At 37.0% G+C, this 27,795-nt stretch overlaps 1 protein-coding gene across 3 annotated transcripts in view; it reads right to left on the reverse strand.

The window, feature by feature from the left end:
• The window catches only part of KIAA1328 (KIAA1328 ortholog), a 311,457-nt gene that overhangs the window by 199,158 nt on the left and 84,504 nt on the right, over nt 1-27,795 (reverse strand). The window contains exon 2 of one of the 3 annotated variants that reach the window (XM_032859575.1): nt 26,823-26,944. The exons of the other annotated variants lie outside the window; for them this stretch is intronic. Within the exon in view, the coding sequence (XP_032715466.1) occupies nt 26,823-26,837 (15 nt within the window). The 5' untranslated portion in view covers nt 26,838-26,944. The remainder of the gene's footprint in view (nt 1-26,822; nt 26,945-27,795) is intronic. 3 annotated transcript variants of the gene reach the window in all.

The following is a 27,795-nucleotide window of genomic DNA, read 5'->3' on the forward strand; positions in this document are numbered from 1 at the left end:
TATGATATATATAAAAAGAATTTTTTAGCTTAGCTGTTACCATAGGCAGTAATGTTTATAGTAGATGAACATATTAGCTGGGATACAGAATAAGAATTTTACTCTGGAAAAAGCCAGCACAATTGTACAGCCTAAGAATTAAATGTCAGCATTTGAAGACAAATTATAGGCAAATTCATTTAAACACATGCTATGTGGCAGAGTATAAAAACAGGCAGTCCTATCCTTAATCAGTTTTTTATATCTGTCTTGATTCACCAGATTTTGAAATGCTCCCCTTTTCCTGGAAAATCCAAAATGTATGTCCACACAATCCAGTAATTTTCCTTCGTCCCTAACACAATGAGGCTTCACTGCCACCCCAATCTGGAGAGAGAGATTTATGTAAGGAAAATGTGGGTAAAATACTATCTTCACTGATTTGGGGGCGGGGATACAGTGAGGAAAAAAATACCTATTTAACTCAATCCTGGCCAAATGACAGAAAAGAATGCAACAGATGTAGAAAATCCAATCTAAGCGAAGTTGTGCACCCAAACCATGACTGACAAGAATCTAACATACAGGGACGCCTGGGTGTCTCAGTCAGTTAGGGGTCTGTCTTCGGCTCAGGTCATGATCCCAGGGTCCTGGTAGTGAGTCCTGCCTTGGGCTCCTTACTCAGTGGGGAGACTATTTCTCCCTCTGCCTTGCCCTCTGCCTGCCGCTCTCACAGCTTGTGTGCTCTCTCTGACAAATAAATAAAATCTTAAAAATACATATAGCATACAGGTAATCTGGCCAACCACCATTCAAGAACTGAAAGAAACAGCAGTCATCACAGCCTCATCAGCAAAAGAAACCTGCTTAAGATAAGTAAGTATAAATTAATATTAAGCAAGATCATATCAAAACCTAAACGTCAAATTAATTAGCTGAAATGGCTGCCGGAAATGGTCATTTTGCAAAGCTTATACCCTTAACTCCAAAATCCTTTATATAGGTAAATACAAGTAAAGGTCAACGTAGAATAAATAGGGAGATAGGGAGAAAGAAAAAGAAAAATCAGAGGTAGAGGGAGAAGGACCAGAGACAGGATATTTTACTAGTAGGCTGCCAAAGTAGGAAGTGATTGCTTTAAGCTAGAAGCATTCCTCTGGCATACCAAAGACCACTCCTTTACCCCATCCCACCCTTGCCTTGGATACTGGGATCTGATAGTTAGTAATCCTGATTTAATACAGAACTCAGTGAAGGAAGTTCTGTATGGCAGGAAAAAAAGGGAGAATCATTAAACTAAAAAACAAAAACAAAACAAATAAAAAGCAGAACAATTCTCCTTGTCTGGAACCACAACTCCTTGGAAAAATGGCTAATTTCCATTCTGGGGTATGAAGAGTACAAAGCAAGCTTGAAACATGTTGCTATGCTATATTGCAAAAAACGTATGTGAAGAGAATTAGATGGGGGCTTGTAAAATGGAATAGAAGCAACTCTGAAGAGACTCTCATTAGTCAAATCTGGGACAATATGAGCACTGACTCATATGACTACCAGAGTGAAATGTGGTAGTCATTACCCAAAGTGAATTAATTTAAGATCACTAATAGTGGAAAAAAAAATCACATACCTCCTAATATATAAAGTAGGCAATATTGCCTATGAAATATTCTTGCTAAATGTTTTATTTGAATTTAATCAAATCTGTAAACCTGACTCCCATTTCAAAGAAATGAGGACAAAGGAACAAATTATAGTACAAAGAACCAATCAGACAAATCCAGAATTTGGGAGATTTCACAAAGTACTCTTCAAGCTCTTTGAGCTCTACATGAGTCCATGTCATGGGGGTTGGAGGTTAGAGATTGAAGACACAACCAAATGCAACCCATGGACCATGACTGGACCATAACTCAGGGGAAAACAGCTATAAAAGATATTCTTGGGACAATGAGGGAAAATGGAATATTGACTCAACAGTTGATATAATGGAATCACTGCTAATTTTGTTAAGTATTATAATGTGGTTCATAAAGAGAAATATTCTTATTCTTAGGAGATGAATGTGAAGTATTTAGGGTGACATATGACACTTGGCTCAGAAGAAAATTAGCAAATAAATTTTTATATATTTAAGTTTATTTAAGTCATATCTATATGTTTATACAGATATATATTTATGTAAATTTGTAATAAAAATAAAAGCAAATATATAAGAGGACAAGAAGCAAATAGAGCAAAATGTCAACAACTGTGATATTGAGATAGCATACATATGGTGGTTCACTGTACTATCCTGTCAACTTTTCTATATATTTGAATATATAATAATAACTAGAATATATAATAATATAATATATATTATATATAATATAATATATAATAATATATAATAACTTGAATATATGATAATAACTTTTCTATATATTTGAATATATAATAGTAATATATAATAATAACTAATAACCAAAACTTTGTTTTGGTTGTATTTTTTTGTTTTCTTCATTCTACTATTGTTCAGTCTCTTCTTGTCTTTTTACTTCCACCACAAGTTCTGTGGGAACAAGCAAAATCGGAAGCATCAGGTCAGACAGCTGAGAGCTCTCTACAACTCCTTGGATCCATGGTCATTAAATCAGGTGACAAGCTGTTAGTATGCTCTGACGATATACCAACAGAAACCTATCCTTTAAGCCAAAGATAGGCATATCCAGGGTAGCAAAAGAGTATTTTTAAAAAGCTTGTCAAGTTTTCTTCCAGTCACTTAACAAAGGCAGTAATGTAGAGTGACTAGAGCACAGGCTTTGGTGTCACCTAACACTCTTGGCTCAAATCTTACTTTCTGGCATTCAGTAATAATGTAACTTTGGATAAGTCATTTCTGTGACATCCTCATCTGGAGATGATAATACCTACCTCACCTCACAGGGCAACTATGAATATAAATAAGCTAATAAATGAAAAGCACTTGGCATAGTGCAAAGCACAGAGCATACGTTCAAGAGATTTTCTGAAAAGAGATCAAGGGCACAAGAGATAAAAAGTGTTGGCAAGGGTAAAGAGAAAAGTGAATCCTGGTGCACTGGTGGTGGGAATGTAAATTGGTATAGTCACTATGAAAAACACTATGGAAGTTCCCATCAAAATTAAAAATAGAAGTACTATATATGATTTAGCAATCTTATTTCTGGGTATGTATCTGAAGGAAATGAAGTCATGATCTTAAAAGAGATATCTACATCCTTATGGTCACTGCAGTATTACTGTATTACAGTAATTACTATATTATAGTATTACTTGATAATAGCCAAGACATGGAAGCAACCTAAATGTCCGTCAAAAGATGGAGTTAAAAATGTGAAACACACAAACACACAAAGGAATATTATTCAGCTTTAAAAAAGAAAGAAGTCTTCCTATTTGCAATAATACAGATGAAACTTGAGGACATTATGTGAAGTGAAGTAATTTATAATGTGGAATCTAAAAAGCTGAACTCATAAAAACAGAAGGTAGATTGGTGGCTGCTGATGGCTGGGAGTTGGGGGAAATGAGTGACAGTGGTCAAAGGATACAAACTTACAGTATGAGTAAGTTCTGGGGAATCTAATGTACAGTACGGAAACTATAGTTAACAAGAGGTACTGTATGGTATCCTTGAAAGCTGGTAAAAGAATAGATCTTAAGTGTTCTCAGCACATACACACACACACACACACACACACACAAATAAGGGAGGTAAGAGATGTGCAAACTAACCTTATTATGGTTATCATTCTGCAATATATACATATACAAAATCATCACGCTGTACACTTTAAACTTACACAATGTTCTATGTCAAATATGTCTCAATAAAGGTGAAAAAATTATGTCAAGAGGCTGAGAGAAAGAGATTTAAACAAATAAGGATAAAGTTCTAGGAGAGGCATTTAACCACAGGATACAATAGAGATTTTATTTTTTTTATTTTTTTAGTGGGGGTATGTTGTTACTTTGACAATATTGCAAGGGGGCAGTAAGGAAAGACTCCAGAGCTGAGCAGATATGAGCCCAAAAATGAATTTTGGAAAAGGAGTATACTGGTGCACTGAATAGGCAGGATAGCGGTGGACCCTCAGCTGAAAGATCAGGAGCAAAGGTGCGGAGAGATGAAATTGACATGCACACAAAGGGAACTGCAAATAGCACGGCAGGGAGGGTTAACCGGTCACAAGTAAGCAGAATGTGTGAAGAGGCTGCAGAGGCAAATAGGGGCCAGATCTGGAATGTTATATTAAGTTATTGAATTTTATTTCTATATAACTCAGTGATGTCTTACAACCAATTTGTGTTTTATAAAGATATCTTTGGTAGGCATATGAAGGGTGGACTGGAAAACTTAAGGCCAGAATTAAAGCAACCAGTTAGAAACTTGCTACAACAGTCTAAGCAAGAGATGCAAGGGACCTGAATTGAACAGTGACAGAAATTAGGGGGGGCTGGGGTTTCAAAGGGAAATTTAAGACACTGTCAGCTACAAACTGGCTGACAAGATGTATGATTAGATGCACAGTTCCCTTTACCAAGTCAGAGAATGCACAATAAAGAAAAGGTTTGGGAGATGGGGGAGCAAGCCTTAGACACACTGAGTTGGAGAGGCTTGGGGCACATTTACTCGAGATGGCTAATGAAGGACCCTTGGAATCCTGAGCCTGGAATTCAAAGAAGAGGTCTCAGTAGAAATAGAGAATTTGAGAGTCAATCACTTTTTATATGGTGGCTGAACACAAGACTGTGTAACATTGTCCAGGGAATGTATGGTTTCATTCATTGATCCGATCATTTGTTTTTTCATTCAACGAGTAAGCTCCACAGAGCAGGAATATTCATGTTTTGTTTATTGCCAAATTCCTTAGCCTACATAATACGTACTCAATAAATATTTACTGAACAAACACATTTACTAAGTACATTAACATTTGAGACTGTGCCAGATGCTAGACATATAGTGATAAACACCAGCAACACTGTCTCCTACAGGGAGCTTATCATCCAGGAGAAAGGCAGGTGATCAAACATGTATTTAAAATAACAAATGATGGAAATAATGGTAAGAACGTTATGTCGTACTATTATGCTAGCACTCCCCAAGGAAACAAGTGATTGAGGAACCAGGGAAAGCCACCTGGAGAAAGAAGTCTTCTCAATGTGAGAAGAAAAGGAGGCCAATATAACAACATATAAAGGGCAGGCCAAGGAAAAGGAATCAGTAAAAAAGATGTTGTCAACTGTGTCCAGAGCAGCAGAGGCCATGCCCGTTAAAGACGCAGAGCTGAGGAGGCTACTGGTGACCCTTCCCAGGACACAAGTCTGGCATTACTTAGTTATTCACCATCTCCCCCACTGTTTTGGTAGACAGCAGTTATGCTATTTTTCACATCAAAGAGAGAAGCTTCTGGACAAAAAGAGATGTTTTACTTAGGGTCACCCTGAGACAAAAACAGGGGACCATGAGGGCCCAATTCTAATGCAATCCATTAGACACAAGACTCCTAGGGAATATGAAGATTTTCACTACGGTGGGTACTTCCTTCACTCTGAACACCACACACGACATAACACTCAAAGATAGAATGTTCTCTGTATTCTACTTAGAATGTTTTGCTGATCCTTCCACATGTAATTCCTGCTTATCCTTTCAAATTTACCCTATGTCATCTCTCCCTCCATCTCTGAACTCCCAGGCAAAGTCAAACACTTTTAGTATGGTAAATAGTATACAGCTAAAATTATTTGGTATTTCTATCACCTAAAGAGGCCTGTGTGCTCCTGGGATTCATAGTATAGTAAGTTTGGTATCTCTCTAGTATACAGCAGGCACTTCAAAAAAATGAACAAAGTAAAGGGGTGTCTATTGAATTTCATGCTCATTTTGGGCTGGGAATTGAAACAAACCATAGATAGGCCATATATTCTTTGAACTAGACAAGAGGATGGCTAAAAAAAAACCAGATTCATTAAAAATTTTAAGTCGTCCTAATCTCATAAGATTTTCCCATCTTGGGCACCTGGGTGGCTCAGTGGGTTAAGCCTCTGCCTTCCGCTCAGGTCATGATCTCAGGGTTCTGGGATCGAGCCCCGCATCAGGGTCTCTGCTCGGTGGGGAGCCGGCTTCTCCCTCTCTCTCTCTGCCTGCCTCTCTGCCTACTTGTGATCTCTCTCTCTGTCAAATAAATAAAATCTTTTTTTTTTTGTTTGTTTTTTTTTTTTAATATTTTATTTATTTATTTGAGAGAGAGACAGTGAGAGAGAGCATGAGCGAGGAGAAGGTCAGAGAGAGAAGCAGACTCCCCGTGGAGCTGGGAGCCAGATGCGGGACTCGATCCCGGGACTCCGGGGTCATGACCCGAGCCGAAGGCAGTCGTCCAACCAACTGAGCCACCCAGGCGTCCCTCAAATAAATAAAATCTTAAAAAAAAAAAAAAAAAAAAGATTTTTCCCATCTTAAAGCAAATATGGTTTCTGACCATGTCGTATTTCTCACCTCACAATCATTTCCTCTACCCCCCTTCCACAAAAAAAGTATACGTTGTCTGAGATAAACAGAGATGCTCATTATACAACTAGTTTGGTACTCAATGACGATATATGCAATTAAAAATGGATTATTGGTAAAAGAAAAAGTGATACCAAGATGAATTGATTAGCAGAGCTATACAAGAGCATCACATCAATGTTTATACCCTTTTATTAAGTTGTGTTCTGTGCAACAGTACAATCTACTGATACAAGTCTGAAATTTTCCCTTTAATTAAATTTATGGCAAATTCAGTGCAAGGCCACAGTGTTTTTCAATTTCCTGATGATAGTAATCAGTTGGGGAGGGGAACAAACCTCTGAAACGAACAGGGGAAAACTCAGTATTCCGGACATTTACAAAAGAAGACAAATGCCTCACCCAGTTTCTTCTGGAAACAGCAACAAAAACAGGAGACACAGAAAGATATCTAACTAGAGTAATTAACTAGCTTTTTTAGTTGTCTAAGCATCATAGTTTCTACCTTACTTTCTGCAGATTTGCAAAACAGGATGAGGCTGCAACAGACTTAGGACCGAGATACTTGACAGTTTGTCTTTGCTCAGATCAGCAGACCATGAGGTTTCAGGAAACCAACCAAACAATGAGACTGGAGGTTTAAAGGGAAGGACACTTACTTACAATTAAAAGTTCATATGGCGATATCCTAAAAAGCAGGCAGTTAATGTGCCAGAGTGACCAGAATTTTTATTTCTTTCGAGTTTCCTTTTCACATCACACTCTAATATTAAACACACATACACAAGCACTCATGGTAGACATTAAAGACAAGGCTGCAAAAGCAGTTCTATTGAAAGTCATGCGTTTCTCTTGCTTCTAACTCGCTTAATTTATCTTTTGTTTAAAGGTTGCATGTTTCAGCTAGACCCAAAGGAGAAGTATTTTCTCCAGTTGGAAGGCTGCTTTAAATCATTCAGACTTTCTTGAGTTACAGGAACTAGTCTAGAATTGTAGAAAAAGAAGGCTGTTATCTCACCCCTCTCCCAATCATTATTAAGGTAAACAATGATTAACACTTGAATATTTGTGGCTCAGTCAGTTAACTGTCAGCCTTGGGCTCAGGTTATGATCCCCGGGCCCTGGGATGGAGCCCCGCATTGGGCTCCCTGCTTAGTGGGGAGTCTGCTTCTCCCTCTGCCTCTCCCCCTGGCTTGTGCTTTTTCTTGCTTGCTCTCTCTCTCAAATAAACAAAATATTAAATAAAAAATTCCCAGTTTCAGACAGGGCATATTTCGGACAATACAGACCATGGAAAACTGTCTACACATCAAGTTTTCTAGACTCTGCAAGGCCAGTAAGTGAAGTCGTGTGTATAATGCTTTGTGAAGCAGATCTAAACATCAAGCTGGTAGGGCCTCCTAGTAGCCATGAAGGACAGAATAAAAGCTCCTTACGAAGGACTCATCTCATTCTGTGTCCTATCTTCAAGCAGGAGAGTTTCACACATTACTTTATTTGTCTACTTGAACTATTTATACTACTATGTAAAACCATTCATTTCCAAGTGGAAATGTAAACTGAGTTTAAGAGACCCCTTGTTCTTTTTCAAACTAAGTAATCCAGTGGTATTATATTTTCCTCATACAATTCATCTTCCAGCTCTTATAATTTTTGTGTTTGTCATCTCTTGCTTCTTCAGACTCCTCAGTAGAGTTATCTTATAAGAGATATGGTCCATAGATACAATGAAATATTACACAGCCATCAGAAAGGATGAATACCCAACTTTTGTATCAACATGGATGGGACTAAAGGAGATTATGCTGAGTGAAATAAGTCAAGCAGAGAAAGTCAATTATCATATGGTTTCACTTACTTGTGGAGCATAAGGAATAACATGGATTTTTAGGAGAAGGAAAGGAAAAGTGAATTGGGATAAATTGGAGGGGGAGACGAACCGTGAAAAACTGTGGACTCTGAGAAACAAACTCAGGGTTTTGGGGGGGTAGGGGGATGGGTGAACCTGGTGGTGGGTATTAAGGAGGGCACGTATTGCATGGAGCACTGGGTGTGATGCATTAACAATGAATCTTGGAACACTGAAAAAATAAAATTAAATTTAAAAAAGAGATAAAAAATTAAATGCTATTACCAGGAATAGGTATCTGTGGATGGCTTTACTTGGGGGGCACGTCTAAGTGTTTTAAAGCTATTGTACTTAATTCTCATCAAAAGGAAAAAAACGATTAAGTACTATTATTAGTCTCATTTTACAAATAAATTTGCTACACAGAATGGTTAACAATTTACCTAACGTTACTCTGTCAGGGAGCTAAGACTTGGAGTAAAGTTCTAGAACCACTAGTTCAGTGTTTCCTAGACGGTAATGTACATAGGAATCACCTGTGAATCTTGTTAGAAAGCAGATACTGATTCAGTAGATCTGAGGTAGGGCCCAAGATTCACTTTTTTTTTTTTTTAAGATTATATTTATTTATTTATTTATTTGACAAAGAGAGAGAGAGAGAGATCACAAGTAGGCAGAGAGGCAGGCGGGGGGGCGGGGGGAAGCAGGCTCCCTGCTGAGCAGAGACCCTGATACGGGGCTCGATCCTAGGACCCTGAGATCATGACCTGAGCCGAAGGCAGAGGCTTAACCCACTGAGCCCCCCAGGCACCCCTAAGATTCACATTTTTAACAAGCTTCCTTCTGTGTGATCCTAATGGGTGTTCTGGGGACCACACTCTGAGCATGCATGTCTTTCTCAGTACCCTCCCTCTTCCTCCAGTTCTTCTACTTTATACCGAAGTAGATAACACACTATCCAACTCCTGTGCTTCTTCCCTTTTAACCCATCTTTAGAGTATGATGGACTTTTTTCTCTCTTTTCATCAATTGCTTTTGTTTTGGAAAGAAGCATATGAGAAATAAAACAGGATATATAAAATAACCCATTTTCTTCTTTAGAAGGAAGCGATGTTCTGGATTTTCGGAGCACTATAACATTTCTATTGTGACTGGCTGGCTGCTGAAGTAATAACAATTAGCAAACATTACCTGTAGGGTTTGAGAATTTATACTGGGGGAAAAGTCCATGGGAACTGTAAGCGGACACAGTTTTCTCTTCTACTTTCAAATATCCAGCCTCCACTTTGCCCAAGCACACTGTTAAGCCTATGGTTGCAGTACGATTTCTGAATTCAGTCTAACTTTTTCATGAAGTACGAAAATGTGACCCAGTATAATAATTCTAAGTAAAAATCAAATGATATCCATAAAACAGTATTCATAACTAGAGTGAAAAAGGAGATTTCTTATAGAATGGAACCACACCTAACATTTTAAGGTTAAACTAAAAAAAGAGTAGGAATATCTCATTTCTTGCCTCTTTGAAAATGACAGAGTCTACTGCTCACGAATGTAAATTATTGCTCAGAGAAAAATTAAGTAACTTCTATGTGCAGGTTTATTATCTAAACTCAGCAAATGCTGCAAAGACTGAAGGTAATAAAGCATTTTATGAACAACTTCACTTCACTGGTTCCTAATATAATTGAGCTTATGTGGACTGTTTAGCAGAATGATATTTTAAAAACTGGTAAAGAACCAGATTATTTGCTTGACCCTCCAGTCAAGAAATACTACAGAAAAATAGCTCAAAACATCCATGGAGAAAAGTTTTACAGTGTCATTAAAATCATGAGTTAGGTTTTGGCTTAACTATTTTAACACTCTTGACTATTAAATAAATTAATACAAGAGGCCACGTGTAAAAGAACAATCCCTGAGACCTAAGTTTTTTTTAATCTATATATGTTTAACAATAGATCACAAAACTCAAAATAGATCACAATATTCAAAACAGATCACAAAATAGATCACAAAATTCAAAAAATAATGAACAGAATAGCTAAAGCCAATGAATTCTACTATATTTTTTGACTATTTTAAGCAGTTCTACAAGGAAGCAGAAACTTTCTATAGTTAGTCCCTGCCTACTAAAACAATTCACCCATGTCTGCACTGGGAGGAGGGAAAATATCCTCTTTTGGACTAAATTAAGACATCTAACTATAATAGGATGTGTTTAGAAAATTGAGTCAATGTCAGTAGCAAATATATTTAAAAAAATCTGTGTGTGTGTGTGTGTGTGTGTGTGTGTGTGTGTGTATATATATATATATATATATTTTTTTTTTTTTTAAGTAGGTCCATGCCCAGCATGGAGCCCAATGCAAGACTCAAATTCATGACCCTGAGATCAAGACTTGAGCTGAAATCAAGAGTCAGATGGATGCTTAGCAAATTAAGTCACCCAGGTCCCCTGGGGGGGGGGGGGTTAAAGAAAAAAGTAAGATTAGTACAGTGGGATCCCTGGTTCCATGTAAGATGGAATAAACATAATTTCTGCTATTCCTCTCACTGAGTACAGTTAAAACCCTGGACATCATATATAAAATGAACATAAGAGTACTGAAAGATGGAGAGAAGATGGGAGAGGCTAGGAGCCTCAGAACCTCGAGAATAATACTGGGGTGTGTTGATTACTTTTGGTTTTGCTTCAAATATCTTAGACTGGGTGTTGAAGAAGTCAACAACCCAAAAATGACAACAGATACAGATATACTCAAAATATCTATGAAAAGCCTGTTCCATTAGCCAAAAAGCGGGGGGGGGGGGGATGATTAACAAAATGGAAAACTTTTAGACAAGAACTGCCTTACTCTAGCAAAGTTGCACACAAAACACTGCAAGCTTACCCCTAAGTCCCAGCTAAGTGAGAAGCCTGGACTTCTAGGTTTTCCTCTACCCTATGCCCCCTTCTCTCCTGGCGTGTTACTGAGAAGACTGAGGAGCCAGGATTTGAATCCCTATCTGACAGTAATGCCTCCCTCCTCCACCTTGTTCAGCCTCATGATTATTAGTAAAGGCCTCATAGAGAGCCTGGATTTCAAATTCCATCTAGCTTTAATGAGGTGCCCCTCCCTGTTGGGGTGGTGTGAGAGGACGCTGAGTGGAAAGCTAAGACTTTCATGACATTACTAGCAATAACAGTGGAGGCCATTTGGGAAGCTACCGCCCTTCTCAGCCAGTAGAGGTCCAAGGTAGTATCAGTGGAGGTCTAGGGAAGAGCTGAGCTTTTATCCCCACCTAAAATTAAAGAGAGGAAGCCTCTTCTTTCCTCTTTGGTGTGATGTCAGAAAAGATGTGCTAAAAGGGATGACTTAAATAAGAATGTATCATAACACCCCAAATGCCTAGAATGCAATTAAAAATCACTTGCTATACCAAGAGCCACGATAATCTCAACTTGAATAAAAAAGGCAATCAACAGATGCCAATACTGAAATGACACAGATGTTGGAATTATCTGACACGGATTTTAAAGCAGCCATCATGAAATGCTTCAATAAACAATTACAGACATGCTTGAATCAAATGAAAACCACCTTAGCAAAGAAACAGAAAATATAAAGAATGATCAAATAGGAATTTTAGAGCTGAAAAACACAGTAACCAAGATAAAAACTTATTGGATGAACTCAACAACAGAATGGAGAGGACATAGCGAAGAACTGGTGAAGTCGAAGAGAGAACAATACACATTATCCAATCAGAACAAAAGAGAAAAAATAGGCTGAAAAAGAAAATGAACAGAGCCTCAGGGATGTGTGGGACTATAATAAAAGATAGAACATTTGTGTTACTGGAGTTCTAGAAGGAGAGCAGAAAGAGGGTAGGGCTGGAAAAAATATATTCAGAACTAATGTCTGAAAAATTTCCAAATTTGGCAAGAGTCAAGAAGTTGAGTAAGCCCCAAACAGGATAAACCCAAAGAAACCCATTTCAAGACAATCATAAACAAAATTCTGGAAACCAAAGATGAAAAATCTTGAAAGCAAGAGAGAAGCATTTATTTAAAGAGAGGGGGGAAATCAAATGATGGTATATTTTCATCACTAAACATGGAGGCCGAAAGGAATTGCCCCATTTCTCAAGTGCTAAAAAGAACAGTCAACCCAGAATTCTACGTCCAGCAAAAATATCCTTCAAAAGTGCAGAAGAAATCAAGAAATTCTCAAAGGAAGGACATCTAATAGAATTTAGATCTATTCTAAAAGAATGACAAAATGTTCTCTACAAAGGATAGAATTTTGGAACATCAGGAAGGAAGAACAGAAAGAGTACAACTGTGGCCAAATAGGCTTTCCTTCCCCTCTTAAATTTACTAAATTATGTTTGACAGTTGAAACATAAACTATAATATTGTCTGATGGGGATAATGAAGAAACTTAAGTGGAAAAACTAAGGAGTAATAGCTTAAGCAACTGCATTTGGAAGCAAAATTTTTACTCATTTTTAAGTACAACCTGAAAGTATTTCTCTAAAACAAGTATTTCATAAATATTTCACTGAAAAGGCAGATAGCCAACAGGACCTTTTTGAATGTCCCCAATTTCTTCACAACTCCCATCTCAATATATCATTCCCTCAGGCCTCAGCATTTGAAAAATGTTGAATGAATGAGGGAAGAAGTGAATGAATGGATTTTTTTTTAAAGATTTTATTTATTTATTTGACAGAGATCACAAGTAGGCAGAGAGGCAGGCACAGAGAGTAAGGGAAACAGGCTCCCTGCTGAGCAGAGAGCCCGATGCAGGGCTCGATCCCAGGACCCTGGGATCATGACCTGAGCCGAAGGCAGAGGCTTTAACCCACTGAGGCACGCAGGTGCCCCTAATGGATGCTTTCCAAGACAAACTTTTCCAACTGTGTTTCTGACCTCACTCTCTTCCATGTTACATGGATACTGTTCTATAAATTATTTTTATCTTTCTCATGATCTCAACAGCTTTTGGTTCCTTCCCCTAAGTTTTCAACTAAGTGCATCCTAAGAAAAGCTCTCCTCAAATAACACTTTCTTCTTAAGCTGCCAATCTCTCTCTCTCATTCCCATTATTACTAAAACTCTAAAAGATTAATCTGTACTTACTGACTCAACTTCCTCCTTCCAATTTAATTTAAATTCCAATTTAATCTTTAATTTTAAAGATTTTATTTATTTATTTATTTATTTGAGAGAGCGAGCGAGCGAAAGAGAGAGATCACACGAATGCAGTAAGGAGCAGAGGGAGAAAGCAGACCATTTGGGAAGCTCCCGCCCTTCTCAGCCAGGGTAAGCCCAATTCGGGGCTCCATCCCAGGACTCCAGGATCATGACCTGAGCTGAAGGCAGACACTTAACCAACAAAGCCACCCAGGCCCCCCCTGTCCTGTGACATTTTTACATTCTATTCATGACAAATATCCTCTATGAATTGCTAAATATAACCACTTGATTTGGGGGTTTATCTTTTTCGCTGGGCACTTTCTCCCTCTTCAAAGGATCTCCTCCCCTGGTTTTTGAGTTACTGGCCCAATCTGCTTTCCCCTTACTGACTGCTCCTTTATAACTCTCTTTCACTGACTTTCCCGTTCTTCTACCCACCATTATATACAGATATTTCCGAAGATAATGTCCTAAAACGTACTGTTTTCACTATCTCTTCCCATGACCTTATATTCAAGAAAAGCAGTGTACTGTTTCTATAGCAGTCTCATGTTACAAACATGATTATTACCCAGAAGAGTATATGCATGTATTCATCACTTATATGGTTCATAAAATGTTAAGTAAGATAATTGTTAAAGCTCCAATTTCTCAAATTGTTCTTAGTATCTTCAAATCATATTGTTGGACTTTTATATTTAAATAACAAAAGTTTACAGCTCAAAAATTTTAACAACCTACTACTTTTTAGAGCATCATCAAATATTGTTGAATAATGTCACTTTAATATAAAGAAAGTGCTAATACATACCACTTTCATTTGAAGGAAATGTAAAATTTACTTTACCACAGAATGACATTTGACAATTAGTTCCTGACTTGATTACCCTTGGAAGTGAATCCAGAATCACATATGATATAATACAAATGAATTAAGTTAGGGTTACCCATATACAATAAAAAAGAAATCGCACTAAATAAATTAAGGACTGTATTATTCATCAAAATAAAATTTCTTCTTTTTTTCTAACTGGGATCAAAAAGATTACAGTAACATTTAATTTTCTAACAAATACATTGTTTTCTAGTTCCATCCGTATCACTGTGTAACTGTTTAAAAAAAATTAAAAGTGGGGTGTCTGGGTGGCACAGTTGGTTAAGCATCTGACTCTTAGTTTCGACTCAGGTTGTGATCTCACTGTCGTGATTGCAGGGTTGTGAGATGGAGCTCCGCATTAAGCTCTGTGCTCAGAGAGGGGTCTGCTTGAGATTCTCTGCCTTTGTCCCTCCCTCCACTTGTACACACTCTCTCTCAGGTAAATAAATAAAATCTTTTAAAAAATTTAAAAAACTTAAAAGCAATGAAAAATGCTAAATAACCTCCCACACTAGTAAAATCACTGACAGGACATGCTCACATTAACAGAATAAAGATGATAAGCACTACATTACTTTACTAGATTTAGTATTATCGATTATCAAGCAATATCTATAGATAGATATATCTTTCCCCTAGTTCAGGTAATGGCTGTGAAATATATAGACCAAATATAAATGACAGACTGTGTTTGAAGATATGCAAATCACCATCCAGGCATTAACAGGTATTAATGCTGAACAAGTCAAGAAAAATATTTAAGAAAGGTTTAATAATGCAAATAGTTACATAATTAATTAAATAAATACTGCAAAAAAAAATTTAGTCCCTTTACTCAAGGCAAATATATTCTCTTATAATAGATATGTATTCCAAGTTGAATTATGGTGACCTTCATACAAGTGTTAGGTACCAATTATCTGACACTCTCTTTCAATATACCAGTCCCAAACAAACAAGGTAGGCATCCTGCACATTTTCCCCCTGGCACACTATTAGCTCCTTCAACTCAAAAAAGGGTTTTATGTAAAGATGCCAATGGGCCATGATGCCTACACCCAGTCAGCAGTCTGTATAGCACTGTATCAAATCCTGATAGGGCTTAAGGAAGTAAATTTGTTTTGGCAGCATTTCTAGGGATGCTTCCTGGAATAAAATTTGGGAATGTTCTGTCTCCATGGAATGGCAGAGGATTTTTAAATTTATGCATTTGTCAATTCAAATGCCAGTGAAATCTCCCTTTTAATAAGTAGTCGGGAGTCATGATAATGTGGCTGAAAATATTCACTCCCCAGAATACAGACATAAACTCCCAGCTATATGCTCCAATTTCTATCATACACAAGAGATTGATTAAAAATGAAATGCAAGCTCCACTGGGTGGCACAAGACTAAGCCACAGTTAGAGTTACTTACTACTAAAAATTATTTTGCCTTTTGTTTTCCCATTTAAAAAATATATTTAGATTACAAAACTAAAGCAAATAAAAGTAACACTGCATAATTTAGCTGTCATTTTCTACCAAATTGCTTATAACTGTAACCATAAAATGATAATAATCTACCATATGTGCAGCTACAAAACGAAGAAAAGCACTGGTCAGTGCTCTTGCGATATGTGAACCTACTACTCCCCCTGGTGCCTGTGCAACTGAATTGCAATAAAATAAAAAGTTTCATTTCTCCAAGTGGGAAATTTCACAAACTGTCAGTTCTACTCTAACACTTGCTTTGAAAATATAAAAAACTTTAAGTGTTTTTGATGTATTTGGAAATAATATGAGAAAATTGCAAATATCACCCAGGAGAAATACTAGACGCAGCAGAAAACAGCACCCAGCTGACCCAACCCCCAGCGATCACAAAGAGAGGTCTTTAAGCCTAAACACCTCAGACATCTATCAGCGAGGATACCACCTCCTGTGTTAGGAGCCACACCCACCCACAGCTACTGTTAAAACTTCCCATGCAATCTCCTCAACCCTTCCACATTTTACAGTAACCCACAAGTAACCCACAGTTACCACAACCCTTTCTGTGTCTACTTCCACAAGCATTTTGAATGTGTTTTCAAGGTAAAGTACTGTACTCATTGTAGTATTTATTCATATTTTCATTTCTTAATATATATAAAACTTAATGCTATCATTTTTATTAGGTTCCCTTTTATAAAAAATGTTTCACTGATGATGTTTTTAAGTGTTGTTGTGCCCTTAAACTAATTTTTCCTGTAAGTCCTGTGGGGTTTTGGGGGCATAGTTTGATAACTTTTAAAAATGCCTTATGGCTCCTTATAGCAAAAATAACTATATTATAAATAGTAAAATTTAAATTCTCTACTACATTTGTGTATAGGGCAAGAGTAATTATTAATAATTATTTAAATTTTGTAAGTTAAAAAAGTATGTTTTTTTGGTGTCTGTTTCCATGGAAATATTATTGAATCTCTTTTTAGAAAGGGTTCATCCTCAGTTATAGACCTTTATAAAAATTCAGGAGGGAAGAAAATTTATACACACACACATTGCCACTTACCCCATTCAAGCTATGAATCATACCAAATAATTTGTGCCCTGCTCTAATTTGATAACCAAATGCTTTCCAGAAGTCTGAGGTGAGAAAAAGTCCAACTGACTAAAAGAAACACCTTGTTTTGTATTTAGATGTCAGTCAAAACTTGAATCAGCCAAAAAGTTGTATAAGAAAAATAAGCACTCTGTTAAGGAGACCAGGGTTCAAGGGAACCCAAACAGCCCAAGAGATAAATGTAGTTTTCTTATAGGCTTTCCATTTTTCTGAAAAATACCAGTACTACAGTTAAATAAAAGGGAAGCCAGGATAAAACATTTAGGAATTCTTAATCCTTTATTTAGTTATCACTCTTGTTTACAACTGATATTTCACAATCACAGCAAGCTTAAGCAAGTGCATACCACCCTTATCAGAGGTATACCTCAACGTTAGCAGTTCATCTACACTGGGTTTAACTTATCCATCTGTTGTAGATAGAGAAAAACTTGCTGTTAGGCAGAGAGTCAAACTGTGTTGTTCATGGACAGTAGCATCAGTATCACCTGGGACCGTGCAATAAATGCAAAATCCTGAGTCCCTTTCCAGATAGGGATCAGAGTCTACATTTTATTAAGCTGCCCAGGTGATGAGTGTACATATTAAAATCTGAGGACCACTGATCTAAAGTACTATGATGAAGTTCCCGGCTCCATATCTGCCCATTTTGCACTTCTACAGAGTTAAGAAAAGCAGCTTTCCCCGGCCACAAAGTCATAGCTTTTTTATAGGGAATTAACTAGACGGTTTTTTAAATTTGTTTTTTGTTTTGTTTTTTTTAATCTGCAACTATTTTGTTAGTCTTTTAACCTTGTTAGAACACAATCTGTTTGGATCACAATAAATAAGGACAGATAAAATGGGTTGTAAAAGATATCTGGGATAAAACTGATTAAGTATGACTAAATACTGATTCCTAAAAAGGCAGAGTTTCATACATAAGTATGTATAAAATATAAAATATATTTTTTTACATATACATCCAAAACAGCCAACATTTGTGCAATAAAAAGCTTAGCAATTCATGCTTATGTGACATGTCCAGGACATATTTCATTAATTAGAAAAACATTTTAAAAAATTGGAAAGAGTTAATGTTTTCTTCTTCACTTGGATATAAAAACACCTGAGTATCCTGATTATAATGAATTAAAAACTACAGAAGAAAAGGCTTAGTAATGATAGCTTTATAAGATTTGGTATGACAGGACTATCACAGAGTTTTACTGAAAATCATTATAAACATCTCATTAGAATATGCATATTGTAATAAAATTTTAAATGCCACGCACCCAGGAATTCTCTAGTAAAATGACCCCTATATTCTCACAGGCTATCTTCCCCTGACCTCTTACCATGCACACGCAGAGTATATACTTAACAGACTAGCCTGGCTGCTTTATTAGGACAAGGCGCTGCAAAGTGCTGAAGGATCTACCCTCCACTCTCTTTTTTGTGGGTGTGCTTTTTAGAATTAAAATATATTTGACATTTATTCACAGACCTGTACCCCTGGGGATAAAAATATATGTTTAAAAAAAATAAAATTTATTAATAAAAAAAGCGGAAAAAAATATATTTGACATTTAACACTTTGCAAATTTTTTTACTGAAGTATATTTGACATCTTACCCTGTGTCAATTTAAGGTGTACAACATGTTAACTTGATACATTTATATACTGTAACATGATCACCATTCTGGCCATAGCACCTCTATCACACCACATAACTATTATTTCTATTTTGTGGTGGGAATAATTAAGATCTAGTCTCCTAACAAGGCTGGAGATTATAATACCATACTGTTGTCTATACTCACTGTGTATGAGATTTCCAGGATTCACTTATCTACGAGTTGTAAGTTTTCCTATCTCCTTAGTCTGTTTCTTACAAGTCCATCCTGTGCATGCTATGGAATCTTTAGAAAGGATCACCAGCCCCTCACAAAGAGCCCCCATATACAACAATAACAACCAAAGCAATGAAATAAAGGCTAACATCAATCCCACCCAAACTAAACCAAACCCCAAATCCCCACTAACCAACTACACGGTTCCAGATACCATCAGGTGTGTTAGAGGGCCATATGCTATCTGAAATGGCAAAGATGGCATTATCTGGGCAGCTTTTCATGACAGGGGAAAGAGCCCTTTTCCTTAAGATATAAACTGAAAAGTCTTATCAAAAGAGCTGCAAATTTGTTGTTTTATTAAATGACTTCAAGTCTGGGTAAATGGGGAAAGGGAAAAAGAAAACAGGGGAGTAAAGGAAAATACAGTAAGGAAGAAAGTATGTATGCTCAGATAAATAGACTCACTAAAAAAGTTAGAAACAAAAATGCAAAAATAAATTTCTTCTTACTTCCCTGTTTTTGCTTTACTGAGAGATGTAAAAATACAAAATCTTGAAGTGAAATGTTAGAATTCTGAACACAAGTATTAAAGATCAGAATAGGAAATCAAACAACTGTGTTGGGTAATAAAAGCACAAAATTAGAGATGAAGATAGAAAAGGGAGACCTGTTTGATAGAGATCTCATTTTGGGAGGATGACTTCCACCCTAATTTTGGCAAACTTTTCCTGTTCGCCACACACTATTTAGGTCTTGTGCCTCAGATGGTCTCCTGCAACTAAACTCTGTGCAAAAGAGCCATAGATAATACATAACCAAATAAGCATGACTGTGTTCAATAAAACTTTATTTACAAAAATGGGCAGTATCCTGGATTAGTAGCCTGTAGTCTGCAACCTCTGCTATAGTCTAGCTGAGAACTAGAAAGACTATGGCTGTACCTTCCCTGAAGTTTCTGAAAAACAGATTTAAAGAACTATGAGTAAGAATCACTTGACCTTCAGCAAGAAGGTGGTCTCTAAGATCACTGTGACTGGTGGTAAGAATGATTAGCTCATTGAAAACTAACTTGGGCTAATTTTTAAATAAAAGCTCATATTTATTACAGACTTATTTCATTATATTGCAGTGACATATAATTTTCCTTTTCCCAAGCTGCATCCTTATTACTTTCAGTGATTCTTATAAAGAAACAATTCTCCACTGTAAGTGCTACCCAGAACATTTAGGCAAGAAAAAGAAATAAAAGGCATCCAAAAAAGAAAAGAAGAAGTAAAACTATCTCTATTTACAGATGACATGATATTATACATATAAAAAGGCCTAAAGATTCCACTGAAATGCTATTAGAATAAACTTAGTGAAGTTTAAAGAATAAAAATGGAAATATATTAAAATCAGTCATGTTTCTAAACACCAACATGAAATTATCATTAAGAGAAATAAAAAAATAAAAGTATTTGCAAACTACATGTCCCATAAAGGGTCAATATCCGAAATATACAAGAAACTCACACAACTCAATAGCAAAACAAAACAAAACAAAACAAAACAAAAAAACAAACCACAAACAACTCAATTTTTTAAAAATGTGCAAAGGACTATCTTTTTCCAAAAAAGACATACTAATGGCCAACAGATATATGAAAAGGTGTTCAATATCATTAATCATCATGGCAATAAAACGATCCTTTATTTGTGAGCAGTGACAGGACTGTCAGTGGCAGAGAGTAATGATGGGAATCTAATCAAAAGCTATAGCAAACCAATATGACTGAAACAGAAATTTAACAATCTTGCAGAAGTTGGAAAAAAGGAAAAAAAAGATGGAATTTATTCTTTCACCTCATCTCCACTCCAGAAAATAAACAAAATAGGCCAAACTAAAGACATCCCACTTTTTCTTTCTTATTCTTGTACCCTCAATTGTTGACTTGAGTTCCTGATGCTCTACTATTGAAGTTTAGAAGGCTGTCCTTCTGCAGGTAAAAAGATTAAAAAAAGCATTAAAAACACCTAGTGCAGACATAAATATATATACCAGGTGCTGAGAATTCAAGTGTGAATATACATTCACCTTTTTTTTTTTTTAAGAGATGGGGAGAAGGGAGGGACAGAGGTAGAGAGAGAAAGAATCTCTAAGAGGCTCCATGCCCATCACTAAGCCCAATCACGACTGAGATCATGACCTGAGCAGAAATCAAGAGTCAGACGCTTAAATGACCGAGCCACCCAGGTGCCCAACATTCATCATTTTTATACACTGATTAAAAAGTGGAATATGAAACCAGTTCCAATCTCATAGCAAGGTTTCATCTTCTGATTCTGCAAGCAAAAAGCACATAATTTGGAGAACCTCAGTTGTGTCTGTTTCTTACCTTAGAATGTGCTATGGAGCAACTTGCCCCCATCTACTGCTGAATTTCATCTCTCTTTTAGGGCTTTAGGTAATTATAGTAAATGTCAGTTATAGAAAAACTTAAACAAAATATCAAACTTCTAATGCAAATCAAAGGATTGATCATTGCAAATGTTCATGGTCACTGAGGTGGTCTGTGTCATAAAAATAAGAGCATCATCACAAGCTTACTTTCAATAAAAATTTACTTCTTTTGTTCATATTATATATTTTTTCCTTTATGCTCCCTTGAAGATGTAAAATAAACTGATAAGAGGTTGGATCACAGGTGGAAAGTAAGAAAAAGGTCATTATATTTAAGTGCGTATGGTTTAAATCTTTTATAACTGATTTTGTTAAATTATATATCATACTTTCTGTGTAATGTAATATGCAAGGTGGAATTCTATAGGGCAAAAAACATTCTTATGGAGAATATATGAAAGCATAAATAAAATGTTAGATGTTAAAAGTAACATCTAAGAAAATAAAATAGCTATGCTATCTTGGTAATTTTTTAAAAATTTACATTGCAGCAAGTATTCCCTATAGCAAAGAACAGCAAAAACATCACAAAATAGCAAATTACTGACTCTGTTTCACTCTGTTCCTGGTTTAAAATAAAATCTGGAAAATAAATCAATATATTTCACAATTCTAAAAGAGAAAAACATATCTTCAAATATGTGATAGGGCAAAGTGACCTTGAGAGTGAGGCCACTAGAACCAGAAATCCTCTCACTACTTAGAAAGAAAAAGGTCAGGATGCCTTGAACTGTCTTTGTAAATCCAAGTCCTACCCAAAGACTTCTATACTGTTCAGAGATTTTGCCCATTTGCTTTATCTTCTTTTGCTTTTTCACTGGATTCATGTTGGGTTTGTTAAACCAACAAATTGATTCCAATTATGATAGAAGAGAAGTCCATGGCACCAGTCTCAGTGATTGCCCTCATTTGAGGATATAGGCAACCAGTGGAGAAATATACTAAATGGCATAAAGATAAAGACATTATTATGTCACAAAAATTGGTAACTGTGGCAAAGTGTTGGACCCCATGCCTGGACATTGCTTTTTCTACTTTAACATAATTATTGTGAGTTGCTATGGAATTATGTGCAACTGTTACAGCTATACCATGATATTCAGTTTCATTTTGAGTAGCATGTTATCATCCTGTATTTAAAATAGAAAAAGAATTAAGGCAAAAATGAGTCGCCATTGCTTTGATCTGATTTAATCCAAAAGTAGAACACTAATTATAAAGTGGAATCTATAAGTAAATGCAGAGCATGGCAGGAGGTCCATTTTTCTAACACTACAGAATCAAAGCATCTTGATGCACAACTAACTCCGTTACACAGCACACTTTATACCATATCTCTGTGGTATGCAAACGCTTATTAAAGAATATACTCTTACCCACTCATTTCAGCACTGCTACTATTATTTTTTAAATTATTTTTAAAACTACTAGTTTACGTTATTCTTAAAACTACTACTACTTTAAATTATTTTTTAGTTATTTATTTTTGGAAGAGAGAGAGAGAAAGAGCGAGCATAGGTGTGGGGTGGGGTAGAGGGAGAAGCAGACTCCCCTGAGCCGGAAGCCTGATGAGTGACTCAGTCCCAGGACCTGCGATCATGACCTGAGCCAAAGGCAGACACTTAACCAACTGAGCCACCCAAGAGCCCTAAGTTATTTTTAAACTAATACTATTAGATTCAAAAATTAAAAAGGCAGTTCTATAGGTGAATTATTTTTGTCTTAGAACTATTCAGCTTATGTGTAAAAGATTTATCATGATTAGAAGGGAGGTCCACCCAGCTTAGATTGTAGAAAGTCTCTACAGAATGTTGCTTCCACACTAACGAAAGGGCCAGACAATCTGTAGGATGTAACTGTTTTGGGCCCATCAAAGTGCAGGTCATAAGACAATCAGGTGAACTGAATTCCAAAAGGTGACAAGCCTCTCTAAGGAGACAAAGGACACATAATCAGGAAGCAATGGTCATCATAAAAGTCAGAGAAGAAGAAAACACCTGAAAATGTTAACAAATTATCAAAGGCTGTGTGTGGGCTAGTGTGGCAGTTTACACATTCTTGGGAGTACCAGGCATAAGAAGGGTATGCGCTCACTCACTAGAGCTTTCACAGGGGCTTAAGTGGTAAAAGCTGCTCACTTCTTGGAACTTTCTGTCATGAAAAGTAAAAGCTAGAAGCTTCTTTGAGAAAGGTCAGAAAACATTCCTGGAGTAGGGACACTGAGAAAAACCTGCCAGTACTCCAGAACCCACACTAAGTAGAAGGTAGCAGAAGCCCACCACTAGAGACTGTTAGAGTCTGGTACAGTGAAGACAACTACAGTAACAATAAAACCCACATCCAATTCAACTACTGGCTAGAATGACTCAACGTGCAAACTAACCGCCTGCCTGACACACAGATGCCCATTTCAGAGTATAAATACTATTTGCCTCTGTCTCTACTATTCTTCAACACAAAATGTCAGCTATTAAATAGGAAGTAAAATAAAGAATTCCTTTTGATGGCCTTATCAGCAGACTGGATACAGCTCAGGAAACAATCAGTTTGAAAATAAGGGAGCAGAAATGATCCAAAATGAAACACAAAGAAGATAAAAAGCACAGAGCATCCCAGATCTGTGGTATCATATCAAACATGTATAATCAGAATCCTAGAGAGAGGAGAGAAGAAGGAAGGAGTATCTGGAGAGAAAATGAATGGCCGAGAACTTTGCAAAATTAATGAAACACACAAACCACAGGCCAAAGAGGTTCAAAGAACTCCAAGCAGGACACACACACACACACACACACACCCAAGACATACCATAGTTAAACTGCTGAAAACCAAAGCCAAAGAGAAAGTCCTGAAGATAGAAGAAAAAAAACAAAAACACTGCTCACAGTACTCAAACAATAGCATATCACAATAGCCACCATTCCACATTTGTCACTTGATAATTACGAATAATAAAAACAGGTATAACTAACACATACTGAGCACTTTGTTCCATGTCAGTCACGGTTCTAAGTGTCACAAAAGCCCTAGGAAGTACAATTAACATTTTACTTTATGGAGGAAGAAGCTGAGATACAAAGAGGTTAAGTGTATTGCTTAGGGTCACACAGAATCTGTGGAGCGACGGTTCAAATCCCAGTAGTGTGGCACCAGCATCCATACTCTTAATCACTATACCCCACCTTTTGGTTAAGACCTTCATTTCCACCCCATTAGGGTACCACAAACTAATAAATAACGTGCCGCCACCATCACTATACACACCCTAACCCCGTCTGTGCTCCTAAAAGAGAAAGTAACACTGATTTAAGGAGGGACAGACACTTCCTCGATGACTACTGGGGTTGCCAGTGAATGTTAACATAGCTTTTTTGTTTGTTTGCTTGTCTGTTTGTTTTATTTCTTTTTAGCGTAACAGAATTCATTGTTTTTTGCACCACACCCAGTGCTCCGTGCAATATAGGCCCTCAATGTTAGCATAGTTTTTACACTTCTTTCTAAATTAGATAAACACTTCAAAGCATCAAAAAATCTAGACTTTAACTGTATTATGTGAATATATTTTGTGTTGAATTACACTTCCTTGTTCTTACAAGGGCACTCCCATTGAGAACCACTTCTCTCCCTTCTTTCCTTTAAAGCACAGTGAACATAATCACATCACAGGAAAAGCTATTACTATATCTAAATGGTCTCTGCTCACAGCAGGCAGTCTCTAGGCAACAGTTTTGTCAGTGTTATGATTAATTAATTTATTCCTAATAAGCTTTTTACTTTAGAATAACTTTAGATTTACAGAGAAGTTGCAAAGATACAGCAAAGAGTTCCCATATCCCTCTCACCAGGCTTTCCCTACTGTTAATACTTTACATCACCACCGTCCGTTTGTCACACCCAAGAAGCCAACATTGTTGTATTGCTACTAACTAAACTCCAGACCTGGTTCAAATTTCACCAATTTTCCTTTACTGTCCAGGTGGTGGACAATCCAGGTGGCAGCATATTAAGCTGACATGCCAGTCTCCTTTGGCCTGTGACAGTTTCTCGGTCTTTCCTTGTTATTCATGACTAGTCATTTTTGAGGAATACTGTCTGGTATTTTTGTAGAATGTTTCTGCATTTAAGCTTGCCTGGTGTTTTCCTCAGGACTGGAATGGGGTTATGGGTTTTTGAAGAGAATACCATAGAGGTGCCACTGTCATCTCATCATGGCAGGGGCACGTGATAGCCCCGAGACGTGATGTGAACCCTGATCAGTTGGGTGAAGGTGGTGTTTGCCAGGTTTCTCCACTGTGAAGTTATTGTTTTTCCCCTTTCCAGACTCTCCCCTTTAGTGACTCTAAGTCACTACATTAGCCCACTCTCAGGAGCAGGTTGAGAGTTAGACTCCATCTTCTGAAAGGATGACTATGGTTATTATTTGAAATTCTTCTATGAGAAAGAGTTGTCTCTCTTCCCCAATTTGACTACTTTATGTTGAAGCTATTGTTTCATATGAGGTAGGCATAAAAAGGTCATGTAAAGTAAATTTTTTGATGAGATTTCACTATCACAAAACAAGACTCTACCGACAAACAAAGCTAGACTCTACTGAAAAGAAAGAAATTTAAATCATGTAACTTGGGTAAACAATTGTTTCCAATGGATCTGTGTAAAATTAAGCTTAGGAAAGAGAAAAGTTCACGCAAGGTATGCTGTGAATGGAGGAATGTGGGATAGGAACTGGTCTTCACATGTGCAACGGAAGTGTCTCTTTCTCTCACTCTCCCTACCTCCTTTCCTTCTTCCCTCTCTTCTTCTCTCCGAGGTGGAGAATGAGTAGAATGGAAGGAAGAAAACAAAATGGATGAAATTAGTGTTCTCTCTCCCTATTAGTAACATAAAGATGTCTGGTGCTGCCATCTGCCATTAGAAATTACATCTCTAAAGGCCATGGAAGGCAATGATAACCAGACAGGTTAAAAGACTTTCCAATTATTCTGGGTTAGGCTATAAAAAATTTCTCTTTTCCCAGATAACCTGTTCCTCATCCAATCAGCTCCCATGAAATTGAACCCCTTGAGTGAGCAGCTCACCTCATTAGTTTGAACACATCTAAGGAATAGTGATCTATTTGTGCAGTACACAAAAGGCTCCAAACTTATTTAATGCATTCCAGATCTGCCCAGGAAGAAGGTATTCAACCAGTGCTCTGTAAAACACGGTATTACTGTATCTTTTCCTCACTCAGCCAGCCCCACCCTCCCTTTCTTGGCTCATACCTCCAGTACTCATACAATTCCACTGTGTCCTCTAGAATCCCAATATTCTACACCAAGGCACAGCTTTGTGTCTTCTGTCTTTACCTAAATACTCCCTCCGATTTGCTTAACTTAAATTTAGATTTCACCTAAAAGTAATCATAATTCTGTAAATTTGAAGAAAAATTTTAAAATTAAAAAAATACTTTTCTCTTATTCTCTCACTTGATCTTTATAATAAGAAACACTATGTGTGCTATCACTTTACAAATAGAGCAAGGTAACTTACATGGCTGAAGGCCATATCACTTCTGGGATGCCCAAGGACCCTTTACAAATTCACCACAAATGAAGGTTGAATTCACTTGGTAGTCCAGCACACTGCAGTTCCTAAAGGTTCCCAATGACTTCCTGTTCAACAAATCCAATATATACTTTTTGGTTTTCTTACATGACTTCTCAGGATCAGTAACTCTTGAAGTACTATCTCCCTTCAGTTTTTTTGGCACAACTCTTTATGAATACTATTCCTTTTCATCTAGCTAGTCCTTCTCCTCTTCCTGCTAAGGCCCTATTCTTCCACATTTAATAAGAGTTAGGGTCTGTCTGTGGTTGTTCTTTCTTCATGCTCTCTGTTTTTCCTTGGCAACCTCATCCAAACTCCCAAGCTTCACAAGCCAATTACACCCTGGTGATTTCCAGAAGCACATATCTGGTCCTGAATTTTATTCTCAACTCCAGATTCTTATGTTGAACTTATCTTTAAAGATAATGTGGCCAAAATCAGTCATAACCTTTTTCTCTTTTTTTTTTCCTAAAGATTTTTATTTATTTGACACAGAGAAAAAGATCACAAGCAGGCAGAGAGAGAGAGAGAGAGGGAAGCAGGCTTCTTGCCAAGCAGAGAGCCCAATGCGGGGCTCGATCCCAGGACCCTGAGATCATGACCTGAGCCAAAGGCAAAGGCTTTAACCCACTGAACCACCCAGGCACCCCTCTTTTTCTCTTCTTAAAACCTGCTTTCCCCCATTTATGTCCTACACCATCTATTTATATGACCAATCCAGAAATGAGAGTCATCCAGATGCTGTTAGCTCCCACAACAAATCCTCAGACCTATTCTATCGCTAAATAGCTATCAAGTTGGGCCTCCTTTCTATCCTTACTACCTCTGATTTAGTTCAGTCTTCAGCATCTTTCTCATCTGGACTACTGATCTTCAAAAACACCATTTAGATCAATTCACCAGCCCCTATCTTCAC

The sequence above is a fragment of the Lontra canadensis genome, unplaced genomic scaffold (assembly GCF_010015895.1).
Source record: "Lontra canadensis isolate GAN:19392208 unplaced genomic scaffold, GSC_riverotter_1.0 scaffold17, whole genome shotgun sequence".
Lineage (NCBI taxonomy): Eukaryota > Metazoa > Chordata > Mammalia > Carnivora > Mustelidae > Lontra > Lontra canadensis.